General features: G+C 39.3%; 3 protein-coding genes and 1 long non-coding RNA gene across 19 annotated transcripts in view; 3 read left to right on the forward strand and 1 right to left on the reverse strand.

Moving 5' to 3' along the window:
• Positions 1-16,401, forward strand: LOC127360950 (ladderlectin-like). Of its 2 annotated transcripts, XR_007883978.1 has the most exons (8): positions 1-249; positions 347-394; positions 559-609; positions 720-829; positions 949-1,083; positions 1,178-1,286; positions 1,708-2,011; positions 16,239-16,401. XR_007883978.1 is itself a non-coding variant. In XM_051395495.1 (7 exons), the coding sequence occupies exons 1-7, from the start codon at positions 189-191 to the stop codon at positions 1,773-1,775; spliced, it is 582 nt and encodes a 193-aa protein (XP_051251455.1). In that variant the 5' UTR covers positions 1-188; the 3' UTR covers positions 1,776-2,174. The 2 variants fall into 2 exon arrangements, 1 of the variants encoding a protein (XP_051251455.1); XM_051395495.1 differs by lacking the exon at positions 16,239-16,401 and having other exon boundaries at positions 1,708-2,174.
• Positions 8,320-27,769, forward strand: part of LOC127360949 (ladderlectin-like) — a 33,744-nt gene continuing 14,294 nt past the window's right edge. The window contains exons 1-6 of one of the 5 annotated variants that reach the window (XM_051395494.1): positions 8,320-8,650; positions 8,815-8,865; positions 8,976-9,085; positions 9,205-9,339; positions 15,405-15,513; positions 15,935-16,401. In XM_051395494.1, the coding sequence (XP_051251454.1) occupies positions 8,509-8,650; positions 8,815-8,865; positions 8,976-9,085; positions 9,205-9,339; positions 15,405-15,513; positions 15,935-16,002 (615 nt within the window). In that variant the 5' untranslated portion in view covers positions 8,320-8,508 and the 3' untranslated portion in view covers positions 16,003-16,401. Of the gene's footprint in view, positions 8,651-8,814; positions 8,866-8,975; positions 9,086-9,204; positions 9,340-9,433; positions 9,543-9,962; positions 10,475-14,785; positions 14,837-14,946; positions 15,057-15,175; positions 15,311-15,404; positions 15,514-15,934; positions 16,402-27,769 lie in introns of those variants that run through there. The other 4 variants (XM_051395493.1, XR_007883977.1, XM_051395491.1 and 1 more) reach the window with 4 other exon arrangements.
• On the reverse strand, positions 9,961-25,206 carry LOC127360951 (uncharacterized). Its single transcript, XR_007883979.1, has 2 exons — positions 25,011-25,206; positions 9,961-10,330 (listed from the first exon to the last, which is right to left on the reverse strand). It is a non-coding gene; the product is annotated as an uncharacterized LOC127360951 (long non-coding RNA).
• The window catches only part of LOC127360947 (ladderlectin-like), a 38,959-nt gene continuing 25,417 nt past the window's right edge, over positions 14,228-27,769 (forward strand). For 2 of the 11 annotated variants that reach the window (XM_051395484.1, XM_051395481.1), the window contains exon 1: positions 22,930-23,184. In XM_051395484.1, the coding sequence (XP_051251444.1) occupies positions 23,124-23,184 (61 nt within the window). In that variant the 5' untranslated portion in view covers positions 22,930-23,123. Of the gene's footprint in view, positions 14,477-22,929; positions 23,185-23,281; positions 23,330-23,493; positions 23,545-23,654; positions 23,765-23,883; positions 24,019-24,112; positions 24,222-24,642; positions 25,110-27,769 lie in introns of those variants that run through there. The other 9 variants (XM_051395476.1, XM_051395485.1, XM_051395480.1 and 6 more) reach the window with 9 other exon arrangements.

Here is a 27,769-nt window from a genome sequence, read left to right on the forward strand (position 1 = left end):
GTCTCATTCAGCAGCTCCTCACAGGAAGACTGAAGTTACAGGCTGACACCGAGAAGGAAGAAGAGAAGATCATTCTGCAGCAGCTCTGCTCGTTCGATAGACTACAGGTCGTCTCTTCCCCGGACGAGTATTACTAACACTGTCTGTCTTTATTAAAGCTAATCATCCCCTTTGGCATCATCTCCACCATGAAGATCCTGACTCTGTCTGCACTTCTTTGTGCCATGATAACTCTGACTGGAGCAGCTGGTGAGTATCACTCCGTATGTTAAGTACATTTGTCTATACACAGCAACGAGGGGCGATGAAGACATTAACTCACTACTGGGTCAAAATGTCCTTCCAGCTCTTCCAGACTCTGAGGGTGAACCTGGGACAGAGGAAACTATTGTTGGTAAGAATATTTTTCTTTAGATTTATATTGATGCTCTCTTGTAATCAGATATATGAGACATGAGTTTTACTGCATGAACAGAGAAAGAGATTGAATTCATTCATAAATACTCAATGAAAATAGCGGACAGTTTCAATCAGTAACGGCTACATCAAACTGTGCAGCTCTTCCAGACACAAAGGACGAAAATTGGACAGACTCATTCATTCCAGCTGGTCAGTGGGTGTTTCTCAAGAACTATACTGAAATGCACTTTGTCATGATGTTCTCCTTTAAATAAGCAGAACTATAGACTGATTATCCACTCTTGTCTGTTTGACTTCAGGAGAGACTGATGATGTCCAGAGGGCCAGATCTTGTCCCAGTGGTTGGACTGCTTTCAACAGTCGCTGTTTCCTTTACGTTCCAAGAGTCCTGAACTGGGCTCAGGCTGAGGTAATTGGGATTGTGTTAATTCAGGGACCCAAACTTCTACACAAAGTTCATTCTGTTCTCTATAGAGAGGAGGCCACGTCTGTAAATGATGCCAATGAACTGTCTCTCTCTCTCTGCAGAGAAACTGTCAGTCCATGGGTGGAAACCTTGCATCTGTACACAGCTTTCAGGAGTACCATGAGATTCAGAGGATGATAGTGAGAGTCAGTCATTACAGCAATCCAGCATGGATTGGAGGGTCTGACGCACAACAGGTAAAATATTCACCGTTATATAATGTGCAACAAATATTTATTAAAACAATCATTTGACTGTTTTATTCATACAATCTTCTGTTCTGTAATGAAGGAACGTTATTGGCTCTGGAGTGACGGCACAAGATTCAGCTATTCTCACTGGTGTCGTGGAGAGCCTAATAATGATCGTGGTCAGCACTGCACACAAATAAATTTTTCAGGTAAATCACATTACTTTCCTTGAGAGCTCAGTGTATGGTTGGTGTAAATGATACAGGATGAATATGAAGAAAAAGACAATGAACTGAAAGAATATATCAATCAATTTTTTTTAAATAACAAATAATAATTTATAACTAGGTTTTCAAATTCTTTGGGTTCCTGAAATTATACATGGCATTGATATCATATACCACAAAATCTACAGTGCTGGTTACTGCGATTGATTAGTAACTTATTAATGCAGCTTTAACAGCCATGGTGCTGTGAGGACAGTGGTTCCCTGTAACTGTGAGTGGTGCTGTTCAAACAGACAGTATATCCCAGGATAAATGATGTGTCTACGTAATGATGCTTCATTCAACAGGTTCAGCTTTGGGTTTGTGTAGCGCTGTCTCACTGCTGGGTTTTTGGTTTATACAGATCAGAAATGCTGGGATGACTTTTGGTGTGACGGGTCCCTCCCATCAGTCTGTGCCAGGAAGCGCTGACATGAAGAACCAATGAAAAGCACAAACCGATCAATTTGTGCTTGAAAACTCACCTCTCTATACGCCATCCGTCTCATATGTAACCTAAAGGCTTTATTTCTTATTAAACTTCTTTATATATTTTTTCTACTACTGTAATGGTAATGGTCGAGGCAGACTGCCACCCACCTAGAGTCGGGGTCAGTCCGAGGTTTCTTCTTCTTAAAAGGAAGTTTTTCCTTGCCGCTGTCTCCAAGGTCTTGCTCATGGTGGGACCGGTTGGATCTCTATAAATAATGTTAGAAGGAGTTCGGTCTAGACCTGCTCTATTTGTGTTCTGAGATATCTTCTGTTATGAATTGATGCTATACAAATAAATTGAATTGAATTAATGTCATTTAAGAAGCTTAAGTGAGTGAACTGTTGTTTCTTGTCTTGTTTCAAATTAAAAACATTGAAAAAAACTGGTGTTTGTTATATTTCCTGTAAAATCTTGATGAATTAAACAATAATAGGGCGGCAGTAGCACAGTGTGTAGGGACTTGGCTTGAGAACTGGAGGGTTGCTGGTTCAAGTCCCACAGACCACAAAATATGGAGTGTGGACTGGTAGCTGGAGAGGTGCCAGTTTCACCTCCTTACAACCCCAAAACCTGCTCATGGGGCACAATTAATGTTGCAGCCCCATCATTCCACCATCTATCCCCTTTGCATGTCCACAAGTGCATGAAGTGTGCATTTCAGCCTGTGTGTGTGTAAAAAAAGAGTGAAAATATCAATTTCCCCTAGGGGATCAATAAAGCATATCTTATCTTATCTTAATGTACATGATCATTCTACCTGCTTCCCATCCTACAAACAGATGATGGTATAAGATCTACATCATCCAAACCTCTGATGGATGGACTGAATGTGTCAGACAGCATTTGGTTTAGTTTAATAGCAAGTGAACGCGCAGAAATATCTAAGGTACTATTTAATGTGTAGTTGTAGTAATTCTTCTGTTCAGCTGTAGAAAATATACCAAAATCTTCAAGGAGAACCACGACTAAGGTGAAAAAATAGGTTTTATTTTATTTGCAGGTATGATGGTGTTAAATGGGAGATGGTCAGTGAAGTTCACTGTATCGTAATGAGGTGTTAAAAATGTGGCGCCAAACTAAACTATAAATAACTATAAATAATAAGTATAATTTTTGTCTGAAGTCACACATAGAATATCCAACAGTAGATTTGAAGGAGCTCTGTGTAAATATTGTGCACCTTTAACCCAAACCAGAGAGGCAGCAATAGAAACACAGGCAGAGGTCAGTAGGACACCATGACTCCACTATATCTTTACATTGATTCAATGGTTGACAATTGTCTTGAGTTTTGTTTACCAGTAAATGTCTCTAACTGCTTGTTTTTGTTGTTTTAGGTCATTTTAAATTGAAATATTATTGATTACCAACAGAATGTATCACTTAATGTTCAATTTCAAACTTATCTACATATTACATTAACATACACTTCCTTTATTCCAGTGGTGGAAAGTACTAAAGTACATTTTGAGGTACTTTATTTTCTGCTGCTTTATTCTTGTTTCAATAACAATAATAACACAGCACAAAAGGGTCAAGCACATTCAAAAACATTATCTGTCCTTGTTCTATGTTCAGTACAAAGCTCTCAAATGCTCTCTCTTGATGGCTGTTTGTGGATGAGCTGAAAAAAATAGCTGCACCACCATCTTGTGGTCAGATGGCTGCACTGCAAGCTGTCCTACAGGGACATTCCCAAGCAGCAACGTCTTAAGGTCGGAGAGATTTCAGTTGAAGACCCAGAAGTTTGTAAATCCTTCGTACACAAGACCTTGACAACAGAAGATTCATTGCTCGATCACTTAAAGATCTCCAGCTGGACGAGGTTAATCAAAGTCAACAGTGCCAGACTTAATAAATGTGTCAACAAATGTCATGTGCCAGAAAAGAGAACACTGAATTCCTCAAAGAATAAGCCTATTAGGTATTTATGATTGTGAAAATGATAGAAAATACATAATATAGACAGAGAATTGGATAATAAGTTCCCTTAACTGGAAGTTATCTGTTAATGTATCCAAATCCCTAATTTAACACAAACTTTTTACAGTTCATTGTACAGTTTTCAATATAGTAGGAAATATCCATAATATATTACTCTTAGTCAGGGCTCGTCAGTGTATTCAATGACAGAAAGGGGTTCTTTTCGGACATAGGTTGGGAACCTCTGCAGATAGCAACTACTTTGTGATAACAAGGGTGTGATGAGCAATAAGTTTACCTGTGAATCATGTGCCACTCCCCACACATATCTGTTCTCTCTGAAAATGTTGACAGTTTTGTCTTTTGCATATTCGCATGCTTATGTGCGACTAACTCGTTTCATGGTAGTAGTTTTGCCATTTTTGTTATGCAAGGTTGTGATTGCAAAACCTGCTACATTTACACTAGTGGCTGGATTTCTTGATGCTGAGCCTTCCACAAAAGTGTATCTTGTAACTCTGGCCTGGGAGAGCAAGATTCAGTTATAACTGCAACACATTTATTTTAAGTTACCGTCCAAGACTCTAGCCCCGCACAGTCTTTACATTCAGCCCTGAGTGTCAGAAGTCCGGTCACACGAGTGATCCTCCTGAAAACACCAATTTGTGGTAGCAATTTGTTTAATAAAGCATGCAAAATATGATCTTGTCTTTCTGTAAAGTTTTATTCAAGTCATCCATGAATGGCCTCAACACAACCGTCACACATTCTTGTATGTGGACCCGTCCAAGAAGATCCAGGAGAACATCTGCTCTCGTCATGATGAGGTGACGAAGATGTTCTGCCGTACTGATCAGCAGTGTATCTGTTATCTCTGCTCTGTGTATGAACATAAAGGCCACGACACAGTCTCAGCTGCAGCAGAAAGGACAGAGGCAGAGAGAGCTCGAGGTGAGTCGACAAAACATCCAGCAGAGAATCCAGGACAGAGAGAAAGATGCGAAAGAGCTTCAACAGCAAGTGGAGGCTATCAATCGCTCTGCTGATAAAGCAGTGGAGGACAGTGAGAAGATCTTCACTCAGCTGATCCGTCTCATGGAGAAAAGAAGCTCTGATGTGAAGCAGCAGGTCAGATCCCAGCAGGAAACAGAAGTGAGTCGAGTCAAAGAGCTTCAGGAGAAGCTGGAGCAGGAGATCACTGAGCTGAAGAGGAAAGACGCTGAGATGAAGAAGCTCTCACACACAGGAGGACCACACAGTGGCATATCCAGGACATTTTTACTGGGTTGACCAAGATGGGACACAAGGCTAGTGTGGGGTGGCCATGGCATAGCAAAGTTTAATCAGTATACGTACGCAGCTGACCACGGTTCGAATCCCGGTCCTTTGCTGCATGTCACATCCCCTCTCTCTCCCATGACTTCCTGTCTCGTAACTGTCAAATAAAGGTGTCTATGTTGGTAAAAATATATATATATAAAAAAAAAAGTCATATTCCATTTCCACCTATCACAGTCCTCAAGTATCTCTGGTTATTTTAACATATCTATTTTTAATCAGTAATTATGTTCAGGATAGGGTACACATTTTCTAAGAGCCATTTCCTTGTAGTGGATTAAAGTCCTCGTCTCTTCACAAGTTAGATTAGAGTAGCAAAATTCAACTGCTCTTAACTCATCCTATTGAATAACATTTATCAGTCATCAGCTCATCATCTGTGTCACCTGTATTGTTACCTGTGTTTGCTTTACTAATTGAGGCGCCATCTTGTGGTTACATAAAAACACAGCAAACCAGGCAACAGAACAAACCAAAATGCTTAAAGATAGGACCTTATTAAAAAGTGTATCTGTAAGCAAAGGATAAACTAAAGCATGACTTACCATCCTGTGCAGGAGGAGCTGACTCCTCTTCATCACTACTGCTGTACTAGGCTGCTGACTTGACTGAGCCTTTTCACTGCTACTGGTAGAAGCTGTGGCTGGCTCTGACTCTTTTCTTTTTTTTGAAGAAGCTCTGAATATCTCTGCTTCTCTTCATAACAATTCTCTTAATATCCCTGGGGGAAATGTAATTCAATCACTCAATCAATCAGTCAGTCAATTCACTTTGAAACAATAGCTATAACTACAAACGTCAAGCAGGATCATTGTCAAATTGGGTTAGAATCAGTGTGCAAAATACAGGTGTTGGTGGGGCTCTGGAACGCCTTAAAAAACAGCTTTGACTCCATTAAAATGTCAAAAAGAAAGGAGGTGTCAACAATGTGCCTAATTATGTCTATTTGTAGATTCTACAAAGGTTTATTTTTACATAACTATCACTCTTACCACTCACTTTTAATAACACAATAAACACATATTGCATCTCCAGCATTTGTGGCATTTGAATGCAATTTGCTCTGCCTCTGCCTATTTAAACGTCTAAAAACATGTGAACTGTGAAGATGAGCTAATTGATACAAACAAAAAGTCCTTTATCTGCAAGAGAAAAATGTCTCTAAACAGCCCTTAAAGCACAGAGCAAATAAATAAGTCACAGCTTGTTCTTGTGTTATAGCTACTTAAATCTAGACTGTCACCCTATATTTCACACACTGGTTGGCCAAAAATAAAACATTAGCTCTATTGAACACACACATCTGCAAAAAACACCCTCAGTCTTCAGTCCAGAAAATAGCGTTTCATATTTCCTTCTATTGCCATGGAGGCTATCACTGCTCATGATGACTGTTGTTTACCTGAACTGATATTTCTCTGCATGAAAATGTAAACTTGTGTTTGTTGAATATTTGTAAAGATGTATTTGTATATTATTGTTTCTCCTCCACTACAGGGGTTTAAGAGAGAAAGCAACAGACTTTCCTTTATTTTGATATTTAGTTCTTACCACTTTGTAAAGAAATCTTTAATGACATTTACATTTATTTCTGTTTTTGTTTTTAACTTACAAATGAGGAATTATGAGGTATAATAAAACTGTAATTGATCATAATCAATAAGGAGATCATTCAATTTTTATTCACAATTAGAAAGTAGGATTATTTGTGATATATCAGTGAGGGCAGTGTTTGATGGTTGTAATGGTGTTAAATGGTTATAAACCTTAAGGGAAAATACTCGGGCACTGCCATGACACCCACTATTTACTGTTAAATTACATTCTGTGGAAGTCATGATAAAGACTCTTATGATGTGTAGCTGAACTGATAACATGAATCGTACCTTTGACACATAGATTCACATGCTCAGCCAGGAATGTGAGCTGTACCAGTCACATGGAAAACCTATAGGTCTGAAAGGTTGAAGGGTTCAGGAAGTTAATTGTGTGTGTTTGCATCAACTATTATTTATAAGATTCATATAAACACTGAGGGCTGCTGGGACCAAGCCCCCTTTGACAATGAAGCCCTGATTCCAGTGAAACAATAAGTATTAAAGTAATCAATAACTTAGAGAACAAACAGGCCAAGGACATCAACATAAAGGACAATGTCAGTACAAAGAAAACACATTCAGTCACACTGCTGTATTTCACTCAAAGAGGATTTAAATTCTGATTCTAACTTCACAAGCTCCTGCAGATTGTTCCAAATTACATTAAATTAAATTACACCAATTTCACTGTTTCAGTATCAACATGATTTTCAAAGACCAACTAGGCTTGGGACCAAGAGAATAATGAAATGTATCTATACTTAAAAAGATCAACATACATACCCTGGAAGTTTACTAAGAAGATAAATAAATCAAATGTAATGTTCACACCTCACAGTGGATGCAGGAATTGTAACTCAGTGTCATTTTCTTTCTTTTCCCATTAAATGAACTTGAAGAGGTTGAGGGGTTAGGTGATGGAGAGGCACATGGATGGGCATTGCACCCCAATGCCCCGCCCCTTGGTGTCCGCCCACTATCCTTTCTTGACATGTCCCAACTAAACATTGAATATGAAATGATGAGTCCTTCCTACACTTAACTGGGCCAAAGAAATAAAGACGTGCTAATCAGTTTTAGAAAGACTGTGGGATCCTGTACTAACCACCATCGAAGGTGTTGGTATGGAGTTGGTGCATGTCTCTCAATACATCGCTCTTGATAACAAAATGTTGCTTCCACAATGCCAAAGGTCCAAGATCAGCCCCTTGTAACACAGTTCAACTGTTCCCCTCAGGTCCAAGATACATGGTTTCCATCATCCATTCTTCCATTCACATGTTAAACAGTAGATCTATTAAACTGTTGTCTGTAGATTGCTTACATTGTTACTTGTACTTACCTTGACCTGGATGCTGAACAACCTCCTGAACTGTAAACTGTGTCTGTCTGTTGGCTGTCCACCACTGTTTAGGTGTGTTTGTGAATTTTGAATGATCCTGGCTCATGTCCAATTTCCCTGGAGGGGACAATAAAGATACTTTGAACTTCTGACGATTAGTATTTCACACCGCGGTTGGCGAGATTGTGGTGTCTGTTAATCAACTATGTTGTATTTTTGTGTTTTGTTTCCTGTTTTTGTACGAGGTGGAGAGATAAGTAACTGTATATAAGAGCTGATGTTTGTCTCATTCAGCAGCTCCTCACAGGAAGACTGAAGTTACAGGCTGACACTGAGAAGGAAGAAGAGAAGATCATTCTGCAGCAGCTCTGCTCGTTCGATAGACTACAGGTCGTCTCTTCCCCGGACGAGTATTACTAACACTGTCTGTCTTTATTAAAGCTAATCATCCCCTTTGGCATCATCTCCACCATGAAGATCCTGACTCTGTCTGCACTTCTTTGTGCCATGATGGCTCTGACTGGAGCCGATGAAGACATTAACTCACTACTGGGTCAAAATGTCCTTCCAGCTCTTCCAGACTCTGAACCTGGGACAGAGGAAACTATTGTTGGTAAGAATATTTTTCTTTAGATTTATATTGATGCTCTCTTGTAATCAGATATATGAGACATGAGTTTTACTGCATGAACAGAGAAAGAGATTGAATTCATTCATAAATACTCAATGAAAATAGCGGACAGTTTCAATCAGTAACGGCTACATCAAACTGTGCAGCTCTTCCAGACACAAAGGACGAAAATTGGACAGACTCATTCATTCCAGCTGGTCAGTGGGTGTTTCTAAAGAATTATACTGAAATGCACTTTGTCATGATGTTTTCCTTTAAATAAGCAGAACTATAGACTGATTATCCACTCTTGTCTGTTTGACTTCAGGAGAGACTGATGATGTCCAGAGGGCCAGATCTTGTCCCAGTGGTTGGACTGCTTTCAACAGTCGCTGTTTCCTTTACGTTCCAAGAGTCCTGAACTGGGCTCAGGCTGAGGTAATTGGGATTGTGTTAATTCAGGGACCCAAACTTCTACACAAAGTTCATTCTGTTCTCTATAGAGAGGAGGCCACGTCTGTAAATGATGCCAATGAACTGTCTCTCTCTCTCTGCAGAGAAACTGTCAGTCCATGGGTGGAAACCTTGCATCTGTACACAGCTTTCAGGAGTACCATGAGATTCAGAGGATGATAGTGAGAGTCAGTCATTACAGCAATCCAGCATGGATTGGAGGGTCTGACGCACAACAGGTAAAATATTCACCGTTATATAATGTGCAACAAATATTTATTAAAACAATCATTTGACTGTTTTATTCATACAATCTTCTGTTCTGTAATGAAGGAACGTTATTGGCTCTGGAGTGACGGCACAAGATTCAGCTATTCTCACTGGTGTCGTGGAGAGCCTAATAATGATCGTGGTCAGCACTGCACACAAATTAATTTTTCAGGTAAATCACATTACTTTCCTTGAGAGCTCAGTGTATGGTTGGTGTAAATGATACAGGATGAATATAAAGAAAAATACAATGAACTGAAAGAATATATCAATCAATTTTTTTTAAATAACAAATAATAATTTATAACAAGGTTTTCAAATTCTTTGGGTTCCTGAAATTATACATGGCATTGATATCATATACCACAAAATCTACAGTGCTGGTACTGCGATTGATTAGTAACTTATTAATGCAGCTTTAACAGCCATGGTGCTGTGAGGACAGTGGTTCCCTGTAACTGTGAGTGGTGCTGTTCAAACAGACAGTATATCCCAGGATAAATGATGTGTCTACGTAATGATGCTTCATTCAACAGGTTCAGCTTTGGGTTTGTGTAGCGCTGTCTCACTGCTGGGTTTTTGGTTTATACAGATCAGAAATGCTGGGATGACTTTTGGTGTGACGGGTCCCTCCCATCAGTCTGTGCCAGGAAGCGCTGACATGAAGAACCAATGAAAAGCACAAACCGATCAATTTGTGCTTGAAAACTCACCTCTCTATACGCCATCCGTCTCATATGTAACCTAAAGGCTTTATTTCTTATTAAACTTCTTTATATATTTTTTCTACTACTGTAATGGTAATGGTCGAGGCAGACTGCCACCCACCTAGAGTCGGGGTCAGTCCGAGGTTTCTTCTTCTTAAAAGGAAGTTTTTCCTTGCCGCTGTCTCCAAGGTCTTGCTCGTGGTGGGAACGGTTGGATCTCTATAAATAATGTTAGAAGGAGTTCGGTCTAGACCTGCTCTATTTGTGTTCTGAGATAACTTCTGTTATGAATATTTGCTTTACAAATAAAATTGAATTGAATTAATGTCATTTAAGAAGCTTAAGTGAGTGAACTGTTCTTTCTTGTCTTGTGTGAAATTAAAAACATTGAAACAAACTGGTCTTTGTTATATTTCCTGTATAATCTTGATGAATTAAATAATAATATACATGATCCTTCTACCTGCTTCCCATCCTACAAACAGATGATGGTATAAGATTTACATCATCCAGACCTCTAATGGATGGACTGAAAGTATCAGACAGCATTTGTTTAATTTAATATAACCACCATCAAAGGTGTTTCCAGAGTGGGGGCTGGGTTGGCAGTGTCACACTGAAAGTACGCTGTTGGTGATTTTCTTTTCTTGTCTTCATTTCCAGACTTAAACCAACAATGAATGTGTCTACGAACAAGTCCTGTGTGTGTAGTACAGTGCCATAGAGCTCCATTGTTCCAAAAACTACTACAAACACATCAATGAGCAACAATCTGCTGCTGAAAATAGTCCCAGACAAATGCACCATAACCTGCTGTTTGATAAAAGAGACCACAGACAGATTGATGATCAGGCTCAGGATGAATTTAGGGGATTAATAATAATAACTTTAAGGACTGTAGCTGTGTATTTTCACTGTATTTTATTTCATTAATAAACATGAATGAAGGTATTTGGCTCTGTGTCATTCTGGTCTCCAGAAATAACGTAATAATACTTATTTATAATAGAAATAACTCCTGTCTGTAACCATTTGATCCCTTGACCTCTGACCCTAAGATACCTGAATGAAGACGGTTCTGTTATATGTGTAATGTTGTCCTATTGTATTTAATATGTCTGTTCTACTGTAGAAATATCCCAAATAAAATCTTCTGGGACCACCACAGCTGTAGATCAACATTTTAAGGTATCAGATAAGAGACGTTCACATCAGAACTTATAATAATAAAGTGTTCTTTAATAATTGTTTACATTCAAAAAACTGTTAAAGTGTAATTTAATATCATCAAAAGATTTTTGTCTCACTTCACATACAGAATATCCAACAGTGTATTTAACAGAGTATGAGACAGCCTCCTGCAGTACAGACCTGTCACCACCTGGTGGCGCTGTGGGGGGGCTGTATAATGAAAGCTGATTCAGTGTTCAGTGCAGCCGTCTGACCACAAGGTGGTGCTGTGGTTAACTTTATCAACTCACCATTTAAACCTCAATGCACATTAATCAATATAATGTAATAACTATAGAAGATATCTTTCAATTAACAAACAAAACCATCAACAGATTCAACTGTTTAATCTCTTAAATAAACAGATTCAACTCTTTAATCTCTTAAATAAACAGATTCAACTCTTTAATCTCTTAAATAAACAGATTCAACTCTTTAATCTCTTTAATAAACAGTAAATATGTGTAAACTAAATGATTTGCAAAATGTATTTTAACTTTTTATGTGCAAAGAAAGTAAAGTTTCTTTAAATAAGCTCTAATTTGATTAATATTTCTGTAAAAATCCACAGTAAAACATCTGTAAATTCACAGATGTTTTACCGTTCATGTAACAACAGCGCCCCCTGTGGTCACACCTCATTCATTACATCACAGGAGGAGATTCAGGGGTTCCTGAGGGAGACTGTGGACCAACCACTGGGAGGTCAGAGGTCAACACACAACAATCATCATCAAGACACAAACTGGTGTTTGTGTGTTTGTGTGTTTGTGTGTGTGTGTTTGTCTTTATTAAATGGTGGGGCCTGTGGGCTGAGAGCACAGTCACAGTATGGGGCCTAAAATTGGGAGGTGGAGTGGAGAGGGGAAGAAGTTTATGTAGCAGTGGCATACAAGAATATCAGCAGAGCAGGGATCTCATATGGATGTTTATTTGGACTCAATGACAAATCTTGGATTTTAGATTGTGACACAAACATTTATATCTTGTATTACAACAATGTCCGGACTCCTGTCTCAGGTCCTCAGTCCTCCAGAGTTGGAGTGTACCTGGATCACAGTGCGGGTATTCTGTCCTTCTACTGTGTCTCTGAGTCCAGACCACATTCACTCAGCCTCTCTATGCTGGACTTTGGCTTTATGTTGGATCCACAGCTGAGTTGTGTAAACTCAAATAGACAGAAGTGATTTCAGGGACAGTGGGTTAAATTCTGTGTTTGATTTCTTCAAATGGTTTTGTTTCCACCGTTGTTTCTGAGAGCTGATTGTTGTGGCGTTTCTTCACTGCACAGAGATCACCTGTCAATCAAACATTGTGCGCAGTACTTTGACATCTTCTCATTAGATGTTCTGTAAATGTTTGAGTGTCTTTAGGTGGCGCTCCTTCCTGTGTCTGTTCAGCCATGGAGGCTATCACTGCTCATGATGACTGCTGTTTACCTGAACTGATATTTCTCTGTGTGAAAATGTAAACTTGTGTTTGTTGAATATTTGTAAAGATGTATTGGCATATTATTGTTTCTCCTCCACTACAGCGGTTTAAGAGAGAAAGCAACAGACTTTCCTTTATTTTGATATTTAGTTCTTACCACTTTGTAAAGAAATCTTTAATGACATTTACATTTATTTCTGTTTTTGTTTTCAATTTACAATTGAGGAATTATGGGGTATAATAAAACTGTAATTGATCATAATCAATAAGGAGATCATTCGTTAGTTATTCACAATTAGAAAGTAGGATTGTTTGTGATATATCAGTGAGGGCAGTGTTTGATGGTTGTAATGGTGTTAAATGGTTATAAACCTTAAGGGAAAATACTCGGGCATTGCCATGACACCCACTATTTACTGTTAAATTACATTCTGTGGAAGTCATGATGAACTGACTCTTATGATGTGTAGCTGAACTGATAACAGAAATCGTACCTTTGACACATAGATTCACATGCTCAGCCAGGAACGTGAGCTGTACCAGTCACATGGAAAACCTATAGGTCTGAAAGGTTGAAGGGTTCAGGAAGTTAATTGTGTGTGTTTGCATCAACTATTATTTATAAGATTCATATAAACACTGAGGGCTGCTGGGACCAAGCCCCCTTTGACAATGAAGCCCTGATTCCAGTGAAACAATAAGTATTAAAGTAATCAATAACTTAGAGAACAAACAGGCCAAGGACATCAACATAAAGGACAATGTCAGTACAAAGAAAACACATTCAGTCACACTGCTGTATTTCACTCAAAGAGGATTTAAATTCCAATTCTAACTTTACAAACTCCTGCAGATTGTTCTAATAGCACTTTATAGCCAATTTCACTGTTTCAGTATCAACATGATTTTCAAAGACCAACTAGTCTTGGGACCAAGAGAATAATCAAATGTATCTATACTTAAAAAGATCAACATACATACCCTGGAAGTTTGCTAAGAAGATAAATAAATCAAATGTAATGTTCACACCTCACAGTGGATGCAGGAATTGTTACTCAGCATCATTTTCTTTCTTTTCCCATTAAATGAACTTGAAGAGGTTGAGGGGTTAGGTGATGGAGAGGCACATGGATGAGCGTCACATGTTAAACAGTAGATCTATTAAACTGTTGTCTGTAGATTGCTTACATTGTTACTTGTACCTACCTTGACCTGGATGCTGAACAACCTCCTGAACTGTAAACTGTGTCTGTCTGTTGTCTGTCCACCACTGTTTAGGTGTGTTTGTGTATTTTGAATGATCCTGGCTCGTGTCCAATTTCCCTGGAAGAGACAATAAAGATACTTTGAACTTTTGACGATTAGTATTTCACATCACGGTTGGCGAGATTGTGGTGTCTGTTAATCAACTATGTTGTGTTTTTGTGTCTTTTTTCCGTTTTTGTACGAGGTGGCAAGATAAGTAACTGTATATAAAGAGCTGATGTTTGTCTCGTTCAGCAGCTCCTCACAGGAAGACTGAAGTTACAGGCTGACACCGAGAAGGAAGAGGGAAGATCATTCTGCAGCAGCTCTGCTCGTTCGATAGACTACAGGGCGTCTCTTCCCCCGGACAAGTATTACTAACACTGTCTGTCTTTATTAAAGCTAATCATCCCCTTTGGCATCATCTCCACCATGAAGATCCTGACTCTGTCTGCACTTCTTTGTGCCATGATAACTCTGACTGGAGCAGCTGGTGAGTATCACTCCGTATGTTAAGTACATTTGTCTATACACAGCAACGAGGGGCGATGAAGACATTAACTCACTACTGGGTCAAAATGTCCTTCCAGCTCTTCCAGACTCTGAGGGTGAACCTGGGACAGAGGAAACTATTGTTGGTAAGAATATTTTTCTTTAGATTTATATTGATGCTCTCTTGTAATCAGATATATGAGACATGAGTTTTACTGCATGAACAGAGAAAGAGATTGAATTCATTCATAAATACTCAATGAAAATAGCGGACAGTTTCAATCAGTAACGGCTACATCAAACTGTGCAGCTCTTCCAGACACAAAGGACGAAAATTGGACAGACTCATTCATTCCAGCTGGTCAGTGGGTGTTTCTCAAGAACTATACTGAAATGCACTTTGTCATGATGTTCTCCTTTAAATAAGCAGAACTATAGACTGATTATCCACTCTTGTCTGTTTGACTTCAGGAGAGACTGATGATGTCCAGAGGGCCAGATCTTGTCCCAGTGGTTGGACTGCTTTCAACAGTCGCTGTTTCCTTTACGTTCCAAGAGTCCTGAACTGGGCTCAGGCTGAGGTAATTGGGATTGTGTTAATTCAGGGACCCAAACTTCTACACAAAGTTCATTCTGTTCTCTATAGAGAGGAGGCCACGTCTGTAAATGATGCCAATGAACTGTCTCTCTCTCTCTGCAGAGAAACTGTCAGTCCATGGGTGGAAACCTTGCATCTGTACACAGCTTTCAGGAGTACCATGAGATTCAGAGGATGATAGTGAGAGTCAGTCATTACAGCAATCCAGCATGGATTGGAGGGTCTGACGCACAACAGGTAAAATATTCACCGTTATATAATGTGCAACAAATATTTATTAAAACAATCATTTGACTGTTTTATTCATACAATCTTCTGTTCTGTAATGAAGGAACGTTACTGGCTCTGGAGTGACGGCACAAGATTCAGCTATTCTCACTGGTGTCGTGGAGAGCCTAATAATGATCGTGGTCAGCACTGCACACAAATTAATTTTTCAGGTAAATCACATTACTTTCCTTGAGAGCTCAGTGTATGGTTGGTGTAAATGATACAGGATGAATATGAAGAAAAAGACAATGAACTGAAAGAATATATCAATCAATTTTTTTTAAATAACAAATAATAATTTATAACAAGGTTTTCAAATTCTTTGGGTTCCTGAAATTATACATGGCATTGATATCATATACCACAAAATCTACAGTGCTGGTTACTGCGATTGATTAGTAACTTATTAATGCAGCTTTAACAGCCATGGTGCTGTGAGGACAGTGGTTCCCTGTAACTGTGAGTGGTGCTGTTCAAACAGACAGTATATCCCAGGATAAATGATGTGTCTACGTAATGATGCTTCATTCAACAGGTTCAGCTTTGGGTTTGTGTAGCGCTGTCTCACTGCTGGGTTTTTGGTTTATACAGATCAGAAATGCTGGGATGACTTTTGGTGTGACGGGTCCCTCCCATCAGTCTGTGCCAGGAAGCGCTGACATGAAGAACCAATGAAAAGCACAAACCAATCAATTTGTGCTTGAAAACTCACCTCTCTATACGCCATCCGTCTCATATGTAACCTAAAGGCTTTATTTCTTATTAAACTTCTTTATATATTTTTTCTACTACTGTAATGGTAATGGTCGAGGCAGACTGCCACCCACCTAGAGTCGGGGTCAGTCCGAGGTTTCTTCTTCTTAAAAGGAAGTTTTTCCTTTCCGCTGTCTCCAAGGTCTTGCTCGTGGTGGGAACGGTTGGATCTCTATAAATAATGTTAGAAGGAGTTCGGTCTAGACCTGCTCTATTTGTGTTCTGAGATATCTTCTGTTATGAATTGATGCTATACAAATAAATTGAATTGAATTAATGTCATTTAAGAAGCTTAAGTGAGTGAACTGTTGTTTCTTGTCTTGTTTCAAATTAAAAACATTGAAAAAAACTGGTGTTTGTTATATTTCCTGTAAAATCTTGATGAATTAAACAATAATAGGGCGGCAGTAGCACAGTGTGTAGGGACTTGGCTTGGGAACTGGAGGGTTGCTGGTTCAAGTCCCACAGACCACAAAATATGGAGTGTGGACTGGTAGCTGGAGAGGTGCCAGTTTCACCTCCTTATAACCCCAAAACCTGCTCATGGGGCACAATTAATGTTGCAGCCCCATCATTCCACCATCTATCCCCTTTGCATGTCCACAAGTGCATGAAGTGTGCATTTCAGCCTGTGTGTGTGTATAAAAAAGAGTTAAAATATCAATTTCCCCTAGGGGATCAATAAAGCATATCTTATCTTATCTTAATGTACATGATCATTCTACCTGCTTCCCATCCTACAAACAGATGATGGTATAAGATCTACATCATCCAAACCTCTGATGGATGGACTGAATGTGTCAGACAGCATTTGGTTTAGTTTAATAGCAAGTGAACGCGCAGAAATATCTAAGGTACTATTTAATGTGTAGTTGTAGTAATTCTTCTGTTCAGCTGTAGAAAATATACCAAAATCTTCAAGGAGAACCACGACTAAGGTGAAAAAATAGGTTTTATTTTATTTGCAGGTATGATGGTGTTAAATGGGAGATGGTCAGTGAAGTTCACTGTATCGTAATGAGGTGTTAAAAATGTGGCGCCAAACTAAACTATAAATAACTATAAATAATAAGTATAATTTTTGTCTGAAGTCACACATAGAATATCCAACAGTAGATTTGAAGGAGCTCTGTTTAAATATTGTTCACCTTTTACCCAAACCAGAGAGGCAGCAATAGAAACACAGGCAGAGGTCAGTAGGACACCATGACTCCACTATATCTTTACATTGATTCAATGGTTGACAATTGTCTTGAGTTTTGTTTACCAGTAAATGTCTCTAACTGCTTGTTTTTGTTGTTTTAGGTCATTTTGAATTGAAATATTATTGATTACCAACAGAATGTATCACTTAATGTTCAATTTCAAGCTTATCTACATATTACATTAACATACACTTCCTTTATTCCAGTGGTGGAAAGTACTTAAGTACATTTTGAGGTACTTTATTTTCTGCTGCTTTATTCTTGTTTCAATAACAATAATAACACAGCACAAAAGGGTCAAGCACATTCAAAAACATTATCTGTCATCTTTCCTTCATCAACTTGGTGTATGTATGTTCAGTACAAAGCTCTCAAATGCTCTCTCTTGATGGCTGTTTGTGGATGAGCTGAAAAAAATAGCTGCACCACCATCTTGTGGTCAGATGGCTCGGAGAGATTTCAGTTGAAGACCCAGAAGTTTGTAGATCCTTCGTACACAAGACCTTGACAACAGAAGATTCATTGCTCGATCACTTAAAGATCTCCAGCTGGACGAGGTTAGTCAAAGTCAACAGTGCCAGACTTAATAAATGTGTCAACAAATGTCAAGTGCCAGAAAAGAGAACACTGAATTCCTCAAAGAATAAGCCTATTAGGTATTTATGATTGTGAAAATGATAGAAAATACATAATATAGACAGAGAATTGGATAATAGGTTCCCTTAACTGGAAGTTATCTGTTAATGTATCCAAATCCCTAATTTAACACAAACTTTTTACAGTTCATTGTACAGTTTTGAATATAGTAGGAAATATCCATACTATATTACTCTTAGTCAGGGCTCGTCAGTGTATTCAATGACAGAAAGGGGTTCTTTTCGGACATAGGTTGGGAATCTCTGCAGATAGCAACTACTTTGTGATAACAAAGGTGTGATGAGCAATAAGTTTACCTGTGAATCATGTGCCACTCCCCACACATATCTCTTCTCTCTGAAAATGTTGACAGTTTTGTCTTTTGCATATTCGCATGCTTATGTGCGACTAACTCGTTTCATGGTAGTAGTTTTGCCATTTTTTGTTATGCAAGGTTGTGATTGCAAAACCTGCTACATTTACACTAGTGGCTGGATTTCTTGATGCTGAGCCTTCCACAAAAGTGTATCTTGTAACTCTGGCCTGGGAGAGCAAGATTCAGTTATAACTGCAACACATTTATTTTAAGTTACCGTCCAAGACTCTAGCCCCGCACAGTCTTTACATTCAGCCCTGAGTGTCAGAAGTCCGGTCACATGAGTGATCCACCTGAAAACACCAATTTGTGGTAGCAATTTGTTTAATAAAGCATGCAAAGTATGATCTTGTCTTTCTGTAAAGTTTTATTCAAGTCATCCATGAATGGCCTCAACACAACCGTCACACATTCTTGTATGTGGACCCGTCCAAGAAGATCCAGGAGAACATCTGCTCTCGTCATGATGAGGTGACGAAGATGTTCTGCCGTACTGATCAGCAGTGTATCTGTTATCTCTGCTCTGTGTATGAACATAAAGGCCACGACACAGTCTCAGCTGCAGCAGAAAGGACAGAGGCAGAGAGAGCTCGAGGTGAGTCGACAAAACATCCAGCAGAGAATCCAGGACAGAGAGAAAGAGCTTCAACGGGAGGTGGAGGCTATCAATCGCTCTGCTGATAAAGCAGGGGAGGACAGTGAGAAGATCTTCACTCAGCTGATCCGTCTCATGGAGAAAAGAAGCTCTGATGTGAAGCAGCAGGTCAGATCCCAGCAGGAAACAGAAGTGAGTCGAGTCAAAGAGCTTCAGGAGAAGCTGGAGCAGGAGATCACTGAGCAGAAGAGGAAAGACGCTGAGATGAAGAAGCTCTCACACACAGGAGGACCACACAGTGGTGTATCCAGGACATTTTTACTGGGTTGACCAAGATGGGACACAAGGCTAGTGTGGGGTGGCCATGGCATAGCGAAGTTTAATGCATATACATACGCAGATGACCGCGGTTCGAATCCCGGTCCTTTGCTGCATGTTACATCCCCTCTCTCTCCCATGACTTCCTGTCTCGTAGCTGTCAAATAAAGGTGTCTATGCTGGTAAAAAAATATATTTTTTTTAAAAGTAATTTTTTTATTCCATTTCCACCTATCACAGTCCTCAAGTATCTCTGGTTATTTTAACATGTCTATTTTTAATCAGTAATTATGTTCAGGATAGAGTACAAATTTTCTAAGAGCCATTTCCTTGTAGTGGATTAAAGTCCTTGTCTCTTCACAAATTAGATTAAAGTAGCAAAATTCAACTGCTCTTAACTCATCCTATTGAATAACATTTATCAGTCATCAGCTCATCATCTGTGTCACCTGTATTGTTACCTGTGTTTGCTTTACTAATTGAGGCGCCATCTTGTGGTTACATAAAAAACACAGCAATCCAGGCAACAGAACAAACCAAAATGCTTAAAGATAGGACCTACGATATAACTAAACATTAAATTACAATACCTCTCAATCGACAGATGTCAGCGTTTTTATTGTTGTTGTATTGTTGATGTTGTAACTGTGACCGTCCTCCTGTTTCACGGACCAGCAGCAGGTGCAGCGTGCTCATCTCATGGGTCACCTGACCTGCATGGCCAAACGTCAGCTCTAACAGCCTCAGTACGACCATTACTGTGTTAGTTAAAACTGTAAAACTGGCCCTAAATCAGTTGATCAGCTGTCATCATTGATTGACAGCATTTCTCTTGTTTCTTGTGTTGACGAACTTGACCAATTACCAACCAGATCTGGGGTGGCCACAGGGGTGGCCAATGAGCTTTCAGGTGGCCCCGGCCACCCCAGGCCACCCCCCAGAATCGCCATGTGGTCCGACCACACCCAGTTTCTATACAACTACCCCTCACTGTCAGCACTCAGTGAATCTACATCCAGCATCAATATCCGTCCTCTGAGGTACTTTGAGGTTGTGACAGCAGCTGAGTCAGAGCTCAGAGATAAACTACAGGACGTTCTGAGGGACAAATGGACAAACGTCTCACTGACAGTGACTGAAGTGGATGTTTTACTGCCACAACCAGAGCCCAAGACCAGAGCTGGATTCTTAAAATATTCACATGAACTAACACTGGATCCAAACACAGCAAATACACAGCTGTTATTATCTGAGGGGAACAGAAAAGTAACAGTAATGAGTCAACATCAGTCTTATTCTAGTCACCCAGACAGATTCACTGTATAAATTCAGGTCCTGAGTAGAGACAGTCTGACTGGACGTTGTTACTGGGAAGTGGAGAGGAGAGGGAGAGTTTATGTAGCAGTCACATACAAGAATATCAGCAGAGCAGGGGGGTTAGCTGAATATGGATTTTAGATTGTTTCACAAACCGTTATATCTTTTATTACAACAATGTCCAAACTCCTGTCTCAGGTCCTCAGTCCTCCAGAGTTGGAGTGTACCTGGATAACAGTGCAGTTATTCTGTCCTTCTACAGCATCTCTGAAACCATGACTCTCCTCCACAGAGTCCGGACCACATTCACTCAGCCTCTCTATGCTGGACTTTGGCTTCATGTTGGATCCACAGCTGAGTTGTGTAAACTCAAATAGAACGAAGTGGTTTCAGGTTTTGTTTCCACCGTTGTTTCTGAGAGCTGATTGTTGTGGCGTTTCTTCACTGCACAGAGATCACCTGTCAATCAAACATTGTGGGCGGAACTTTGACATCTTCTTATTAGTTGTTCTGTAAATGTTTGAGTGTCTTTAGGTGGCACTCCTTCCTGTGTCTGTTCAGCCATGGAGGCTATCACTGCTCATTATTTCTCTGCATGAAAATGTAAACTTGTGTTTGTTGAATATTTGTAAAGATGTATTTGTATATTATTGTTTCTCCTCCACTACAGCGGTTTAAGAGAGAAAGCAACAGACTTTCCTTTATTTTAATATTTAGTTCTTACCACTTTGTAAAGAAATCTTTAATGACATTTACATTTATTTCTGTTTTTGTTTTCAACTTACAATTGAGGAATTATGGGGTATAGTAAAACTGTAATTGATCATAATCAATAAGGAGATCATTCGTTATTTATTCACAATTAGAAAGTAGGACTGTTTGTGATATATCAGTGAGGGCAGTGTTTGATGGTTGTAATGGTGTTAAATGGTTATAAACCTTAAGGGAAAATACTCGGGCACTGCCATGACACCCACTATTTACCGTTAAATTACATTCTGTGGAAGTCATGATAAAGACTCTTATGATGTGTAGCTGAACTGATAACATGAATCGTACCTTTGACACATAGATTCACATGCTCAGCCAGGAACGTGAGCTGGACCAGTCACATGGAAAACCTATAGGTCTGAAAGGTTGAAGGGTTCAGGAAGTTAATTGTGTGTGTTTGCATCAACTATTATTTATAAGATTCATATAAACACTGAGGGCTGCTGGGACCAAGCCCCCTTTGACAATGAAGCCCTAAATTCCAGTGAAACAATAAGTATTAAAGTAATCAATAACTTAGAGAACAAACAGGCCAAGGACATCAACATAAAGGACAATGTCAGTACAAAGAAAACACATTCAGTCACACTGCTGTATTTCACTCAAAGAGGATTTAAATTCTGATTCTAACTTTACAAGCTCCTGCAGATTGTTCCAAATTACATTAAATTAAATTACACCAATTTCACTGTTTCAGTATCAACATGATTTTCAAAGACCAACTAGTCTTGGGACCAAGAGAATAATGAAATTGATCTATACTTAAAAAGATCAACATACATACCCTGGAAGTTTACTAAGAAGATAAATAAATCAAATGTAATGTTCACACCTCACAGTGGATGCAGGAATTGTTACTCAGTGTCATTTTCTTTCTTTCCCATTAAATGAACTTGAAGAGGTTGAGGGGTTAGGTGATGGAGAGGCACATGGCTGGGCATTGCACCCCAATGCCCCGCCCCTTGGTGCCCACTATCCTCTCTTGACATTTCCCAACTAAACATTGAATATGAAATGATGAGTCCTTCCTACACTTAACTGGGCCAAAGAAATAAAGACGTGCTAATTAGTTTTGGAAAGACTGTGGAATCCTGTACTAACCACCATCGAAGGTGTTGGTATGGAGTTGATGCATGTCTCTCAATACATCGCTCTTGATAACAAAATGTTGCTTCCACAATGCCAAAGGTCCAAGATCAGCCCCTTGGAACACAGTTCAACTGTTCCCCTCAGGTCCAAGATACATGGTTTCCATCATCCATTCTTCCATTCACATGTTAAACAGTAGATCTATTAAACTGTTGTCTGTAGATTGCTTACATTGTTACTTGTACCTACCTTGACCTGGATGCTGAACAACCTCCTGAACTGTAAACTGTGTCTCTCTGTTGTCTGTCCACCACTGTTTAGGTGTGTTTGTGTATTTGGAATGATCCTGGCTCGTGTCCAATTTCCCTGGAAGAGACAATAAAGATACTTTGAACTTTTGACGATTAGTATTTCACATCACGGTTGGCGAGATTGTGGTGTCTGTTAATCAACTATGTTGTGTTTTTGTGTCTTTTTTCCGTTTTTGTACGAGGTGGAGAGATAAGTAACTGTATATAAAGAGCTGATGTTTGTCTCGTTCAGCAGCTCCTCACAGGAAGACTGAAGTTACAGGCTGACACCGAGAAGGAAGAGGGAAGATCATTCTGCAGCAGCTCTGCTCGTTCGATAGACTACAGGTCGTCTCTTCCCCCGGACAAGTATTACTAACACTGTCTGTCTTTATTAAAGCTAATCATCCCCTTTGGCATCATCTCCACCATGAAGATCCTGACTCTGTCTGCACTTCTTTGTGCCATGATAACTCTGACTGGAGCAGCTGGTGAGTATCACTCTGTATGTTAAGTACATTTGTCTATACACAGCAACGAGGGGCGATGAAGACATTAACTCACTACTGGGTCAAAATGTCCTTCCAGCTCTTCCAGACTCTGAGGGTGAACCTGGGACAGAGGAAACTATTGTTGGTAAGAATATTTTTCTTTAGATTTATATTGATGCTCTCTTGTAATCAGATATATGAGACATGAGTTTTACTGCATGAACAGAGAAAGAGATTGAATTCATTCATAAATACTCAATGAAAATAGCGGACAGTTTCAATCAGTAACGGCTACATCAAACTGTGCAGCTCTTCCAGACACAAAGGACGAAAATTGGACAGACTCATTCATTCCAGCTGGTCAGTGGGTGTTTCTCAAGAACTATACTGAAATGCACTTTGTCATGATGTTCTCCTTTAAATAAGCAGAACTATAGACTGATTATCCACTCTTGTCTGTTTGACTTCAGGAGAGACTGATGATGTCCAGAGGGCCAGATCTTGTCCCAGTGGTTGGACTGCTTTCAACAGTCGCTGTTTCCTTTACGTTCCAAGAGTCCTGAACTGGGCTCAGGCTGAGGTAATTGGGATTGTGTTAATTCAGGGACCCAAACTTCTACACAAAGTTCATTCTGTTCTCTATAGAGAGGAGGCCACGTCTGTAAATGATGCCAATGAACTGTCTCTCTCTCTCTGCAGAGAAACTGTCAGTCCATGGGTGGAAACCTTGCATCTGTACACAGCTTTCAGGAGTACCATGAGATTCAGAGGATGATAGTGAGAGTCAGTCATTACAGCAATCCAGCATGGATTGGAGGGTCTGACGCACAACAGGTAAAATATTCACCGTTATATAATGTGCAACAAATATTTATTAAAACAATCATTTGACTGTTTTATTCATACAATCTTCTGTTCTGTAATGAAGGAACGTTATTGGCTCTGGAGTGACGGCACAAGATTCAGCTATTCTCACTGGTGTCGTGGAGAGCCTAATAATGATCGTGGTCAGCACTGCACACAAATTAATTTTTCAGGTAAATCACATTACTTTCCTTGAGAGCTCAGTGTATGGTTGGTGTAAATGATACAGGATGAATATGAAGAAAAAGACAATGAACTGAAAGAATATATCAATCAATTTTTTTTAAATAACAAATAATAATTTATAACTAGGTTTTCAAATTCTTTGGGTTCCTGAAATTATACATGGCATTGATATCATATACCACAAAATCTACAGTGCTGGTTACTGCGATTGATTAGTAACTTATTAATGCAGCTTTAACAGCCATGGTGCTGTGAGGACAGTGGTTCCCTGTAACTGTGAGTGGTGCTGTTCAAACAGACAGTATATCCCAGGATAAATGATGTGTCTACGTAATGATGCTTCATTCAACAGGTTCAGCTTTGGGTTTGTGTAGCGCTGTCTCACTGCTGGGTTTTTGGTTTATACAGATCAGAAATGCTGGGATGACTTTTGGTGTGACGGGTCCCTCCCATCAGTCTGTGCCAGGAAGCGCTGACATGAAGAACCAATGAAAAGCACAAACCGATCAATTTGTGCTTGAAAACTCACCTCTCTATACGCCATCCGTCTCATATGTAACCTAAAGGCTTTATTTCTTATTAAACTTCTTTATATATTTTTTCTACTACTGTAATGGTAATGGTCGAGGCAGACTGCCACCCACCTAGAGTCGGGGTCAGTCCGAGGTTTCTTCTTCTTAAAAGGAAGTTTTTCCTTGCCGCTGTCTCCAAGGTCTTGCTCATGGTGGGACCGGTTGGATCTCTATAAATAATGTTAGAAGGAGTTCGGTCTAGACCTGCTCTATTTGTGTTCTGAGATATCTTCTGTTATGAATTGATGCTATACAAATAAATTGAATTGAATTAATGTCATTTAAGAAGCTTAAGTGAGTGAACTGTTGTTTCTTGTCTTGTTTCAAATTAAAAACATTGAAAAAAACTGGTGTTTGTTATATTTCCTGTAAAATCTTGATGAATTAAACAATAATAGGGCGGCAGTAGCACAGTGTGTAGGGACTTGGCTTGAGAACTGGAGGGTTGCTGGTTCAAGTCCCACAGACCACAAAATATGGAGTGTGGACTGGTAGCTGGAGAGGTGCCAGTTTCACCTCCTTACAACCCCAAAACCTGCTCATGGGGCACAATTAATGTTGCAGCCCCATCATTCCACCATCTATCCCCTTTGCATGTCCACAAGAGCATGAAGTGTGCATTTCAGCCTGTGTGTGTGTATAAAAAAGAGTGAAAATATCAATTTCCCCTAGGGGATCAATAAAGCATATCTTATCTTATCTTAATGTACATGATCATTCTACCTGCTTCCCATCCTACAAACAGATGATGGTATAAGATCTACATCATCCAAACCTCTGATGGATGGACTGAATGTGTCAGACAGCATTTGGTTTAGTTTAATAGCAAGTGAACGCGCAGAAATATCTAAGGTACTATTTAATGTGTAGTTGTAGTAATTCTTCTGTTCAGCTGTAGAAAATATACCAAAATCTTCAAGGAGAACCACGACTAAGGTGAAAAAATAGGTTTTATTTTATTTGCAGGTATGATGGTGTTAAATGGGAGATGGTCAGTGAAGTTCACTGTATCGTAATGAGGTGTTAAAAATGTGGCGCCAAACTAAACTATAAATAACTATAAATAATAAGTATAATTTTTGTCTGAAGTCACACATAGAATATCCAACAGTAGATTTGAAGGAGCTCTGTGTAAATATTGTGCACCTTTAACCCAAACCAGAGAGGCAGCAATAGAAACACAGGCAGAGGTCAGTAGGACACCATGACTCCACTATATCTTTACATTGATTCAATGGTTGACAATTGTCTTGAGTTTTGTTTACCAGTAAATGTCTCTAACTGCTTGTTTTTGTTGTTTTAGGTCATTTTAAATTGAAATATTATTGATTACCAACAGAATGTATCACTTAATGTTCAATTTCAAACTTATCTACATATTACATTAACATACACTTCCTTTATTCCAGTGGTGGAAAGTACTTAAGTACATTTTGAGGTACTTTATTTTCTGCTGCTTTATTCTTGTTTCAATAACAATAATAACACAGCACAAAAGGGTCAAGCACATTCAAAAACATTATCTGTCCTTTGTTCAACTTGTTATGTATGTTCAGTACAAAGCTCTCAAATGCTCTCTCTTGATGGCTGTTTGTGGATGAGCTGAAAAAAATAGCTGCACCACCATCTTGTGGTCAGATGGCTGCACTGCAAGCTGTCCTACAGGGACATTCCCAAGCAGCAACGTCTTAAGGTCGGAGAGATTTCAGTTGAAGACCCAGAAGTTTGTAAATCCTTCGTACACAAGACCTTGACAACAGAAGATTCATTGCTCGATCACTTAAAGATCTCCAGCTGGACGAGGTTAGTCAAAGTCAACAGTGCCAGACTTAATAAATGTGTCAACAAATGTCATGTGCCAGAAAAGAGAACACTGAATTCCTCAAAGAATAAGCCTATTAGGTATTTATGATTGTGAAAATGATAGAAAATACATAATATAGACAGAGAATTGGATAATAGGTTCCCTTAACTGGAAGTTATCTGTTAATGTATCCAAATCCCTAATTTAACACAAACTTTTTACAGTTCATTGTACAGTTTTGAATATAGTAGGAAATATCCATAATATATTACTCTTAGTCAGGGCTCGTCAGTGTATTCAATGACAGAAAGGGGTTCTTTTCGGACATAGGTTGGGAACCTCTGCAGATAGCAACTACTTTGTGATAACAAAGGTGTGATGAGCAATAAGTTTACCTGTGAATCATGTGCCACTCCCCCACACATATCTCTTCTCTCTGAAAATGTTGACAGTTTTGTCTTTTGCATATTCGCATGCTTATGTGCGACTAACTCGTTTCATGGTAGTAGTTTTGCCATTTTTTGTTATGCAAGGTTGTGATTGCAAAACCTGCTACATTTACACTAGTGGCTGGATTTCTTGATGCTGAGCCTTCCACAAAAGTGTATCTTGTAACTCTGGCCTGGGAGAGCAAGATTCAGTTATAACTGCAACACATTTATTTTAAGTTACCGTCCAAGACTCTAGCCCCGCACAGTCTTTACATTCAGCCCTGAGTGTCAGAAGTCCGGTCACATGAGTGATCCACCTGAAAACACCAATTTGTGGTAGCAATTTGTTTAATAAAGCATGCAAAGTATGATCTTGTCTTTCTGTAAAGTTTTATTCAAGTCATCCATGAATGGCCTCAACACAACCGTCACACATTCTTGTATGTGGACCCGTCCAAGAAGATCCAGGAGAACATCTGCTCTCGTCATGATGAGGTGACGAAGATGTTCTGCCGTACTGATCAGCAGTGTATCTGTTATCTCTGCTCTGTGTATGAACATAAAGGCCACGACACAGTCTCAGCTGCAGCAGAAAGGACAGAGGCAGAGAGAGCTCGAGGTGAGTCGACAAAACATCCAGCAGAGAATCCAGGACAGAGAGAAAGAGCTTCAACGGGAGGTGGAGGCTATCAATCGCTCTGCTGATAAAGCAGGGGAGGACAGTGAGA

Source organism: Dicentrarchus labrax, unplaced genomic scaffold, assembly GCF_905237075.1.
Source record: "Dicentrarchus labrax unplaced genomic scaffold, dlabrax2021, whole genome shotgun sequence".
Lineage (NCBI taxonomy): Eukaryota > Metazoa > Chordata > Actinopteri > Moronidae > Dicentrarchus > Dicentrarchus labrax.

Bases quoted from the DNA above. Each gene is read 5' to 3' on its own strand.
- LOC127360950 (XM_051395495.1), top strand. From the start codon at position 189: ATGAAGATCCTGACTCTGTCTGCACTTCTTTGTGCCATGATAACTCTG. The intron at 830-948 runs GTAATTGGGATT...CTCTCTCTGCAG, and splicing joins TGAACTGGGCTCAGGCTGAG to AGAAACTGTCAGTCCATGGG. The intron at 1,084-1,177 runs GTAAAATATTCA...TCTGTAATGAAG, and splicing joins GAGGGTCTGACGCACAACAG to GAACGTTATTGGCTCTGGAG.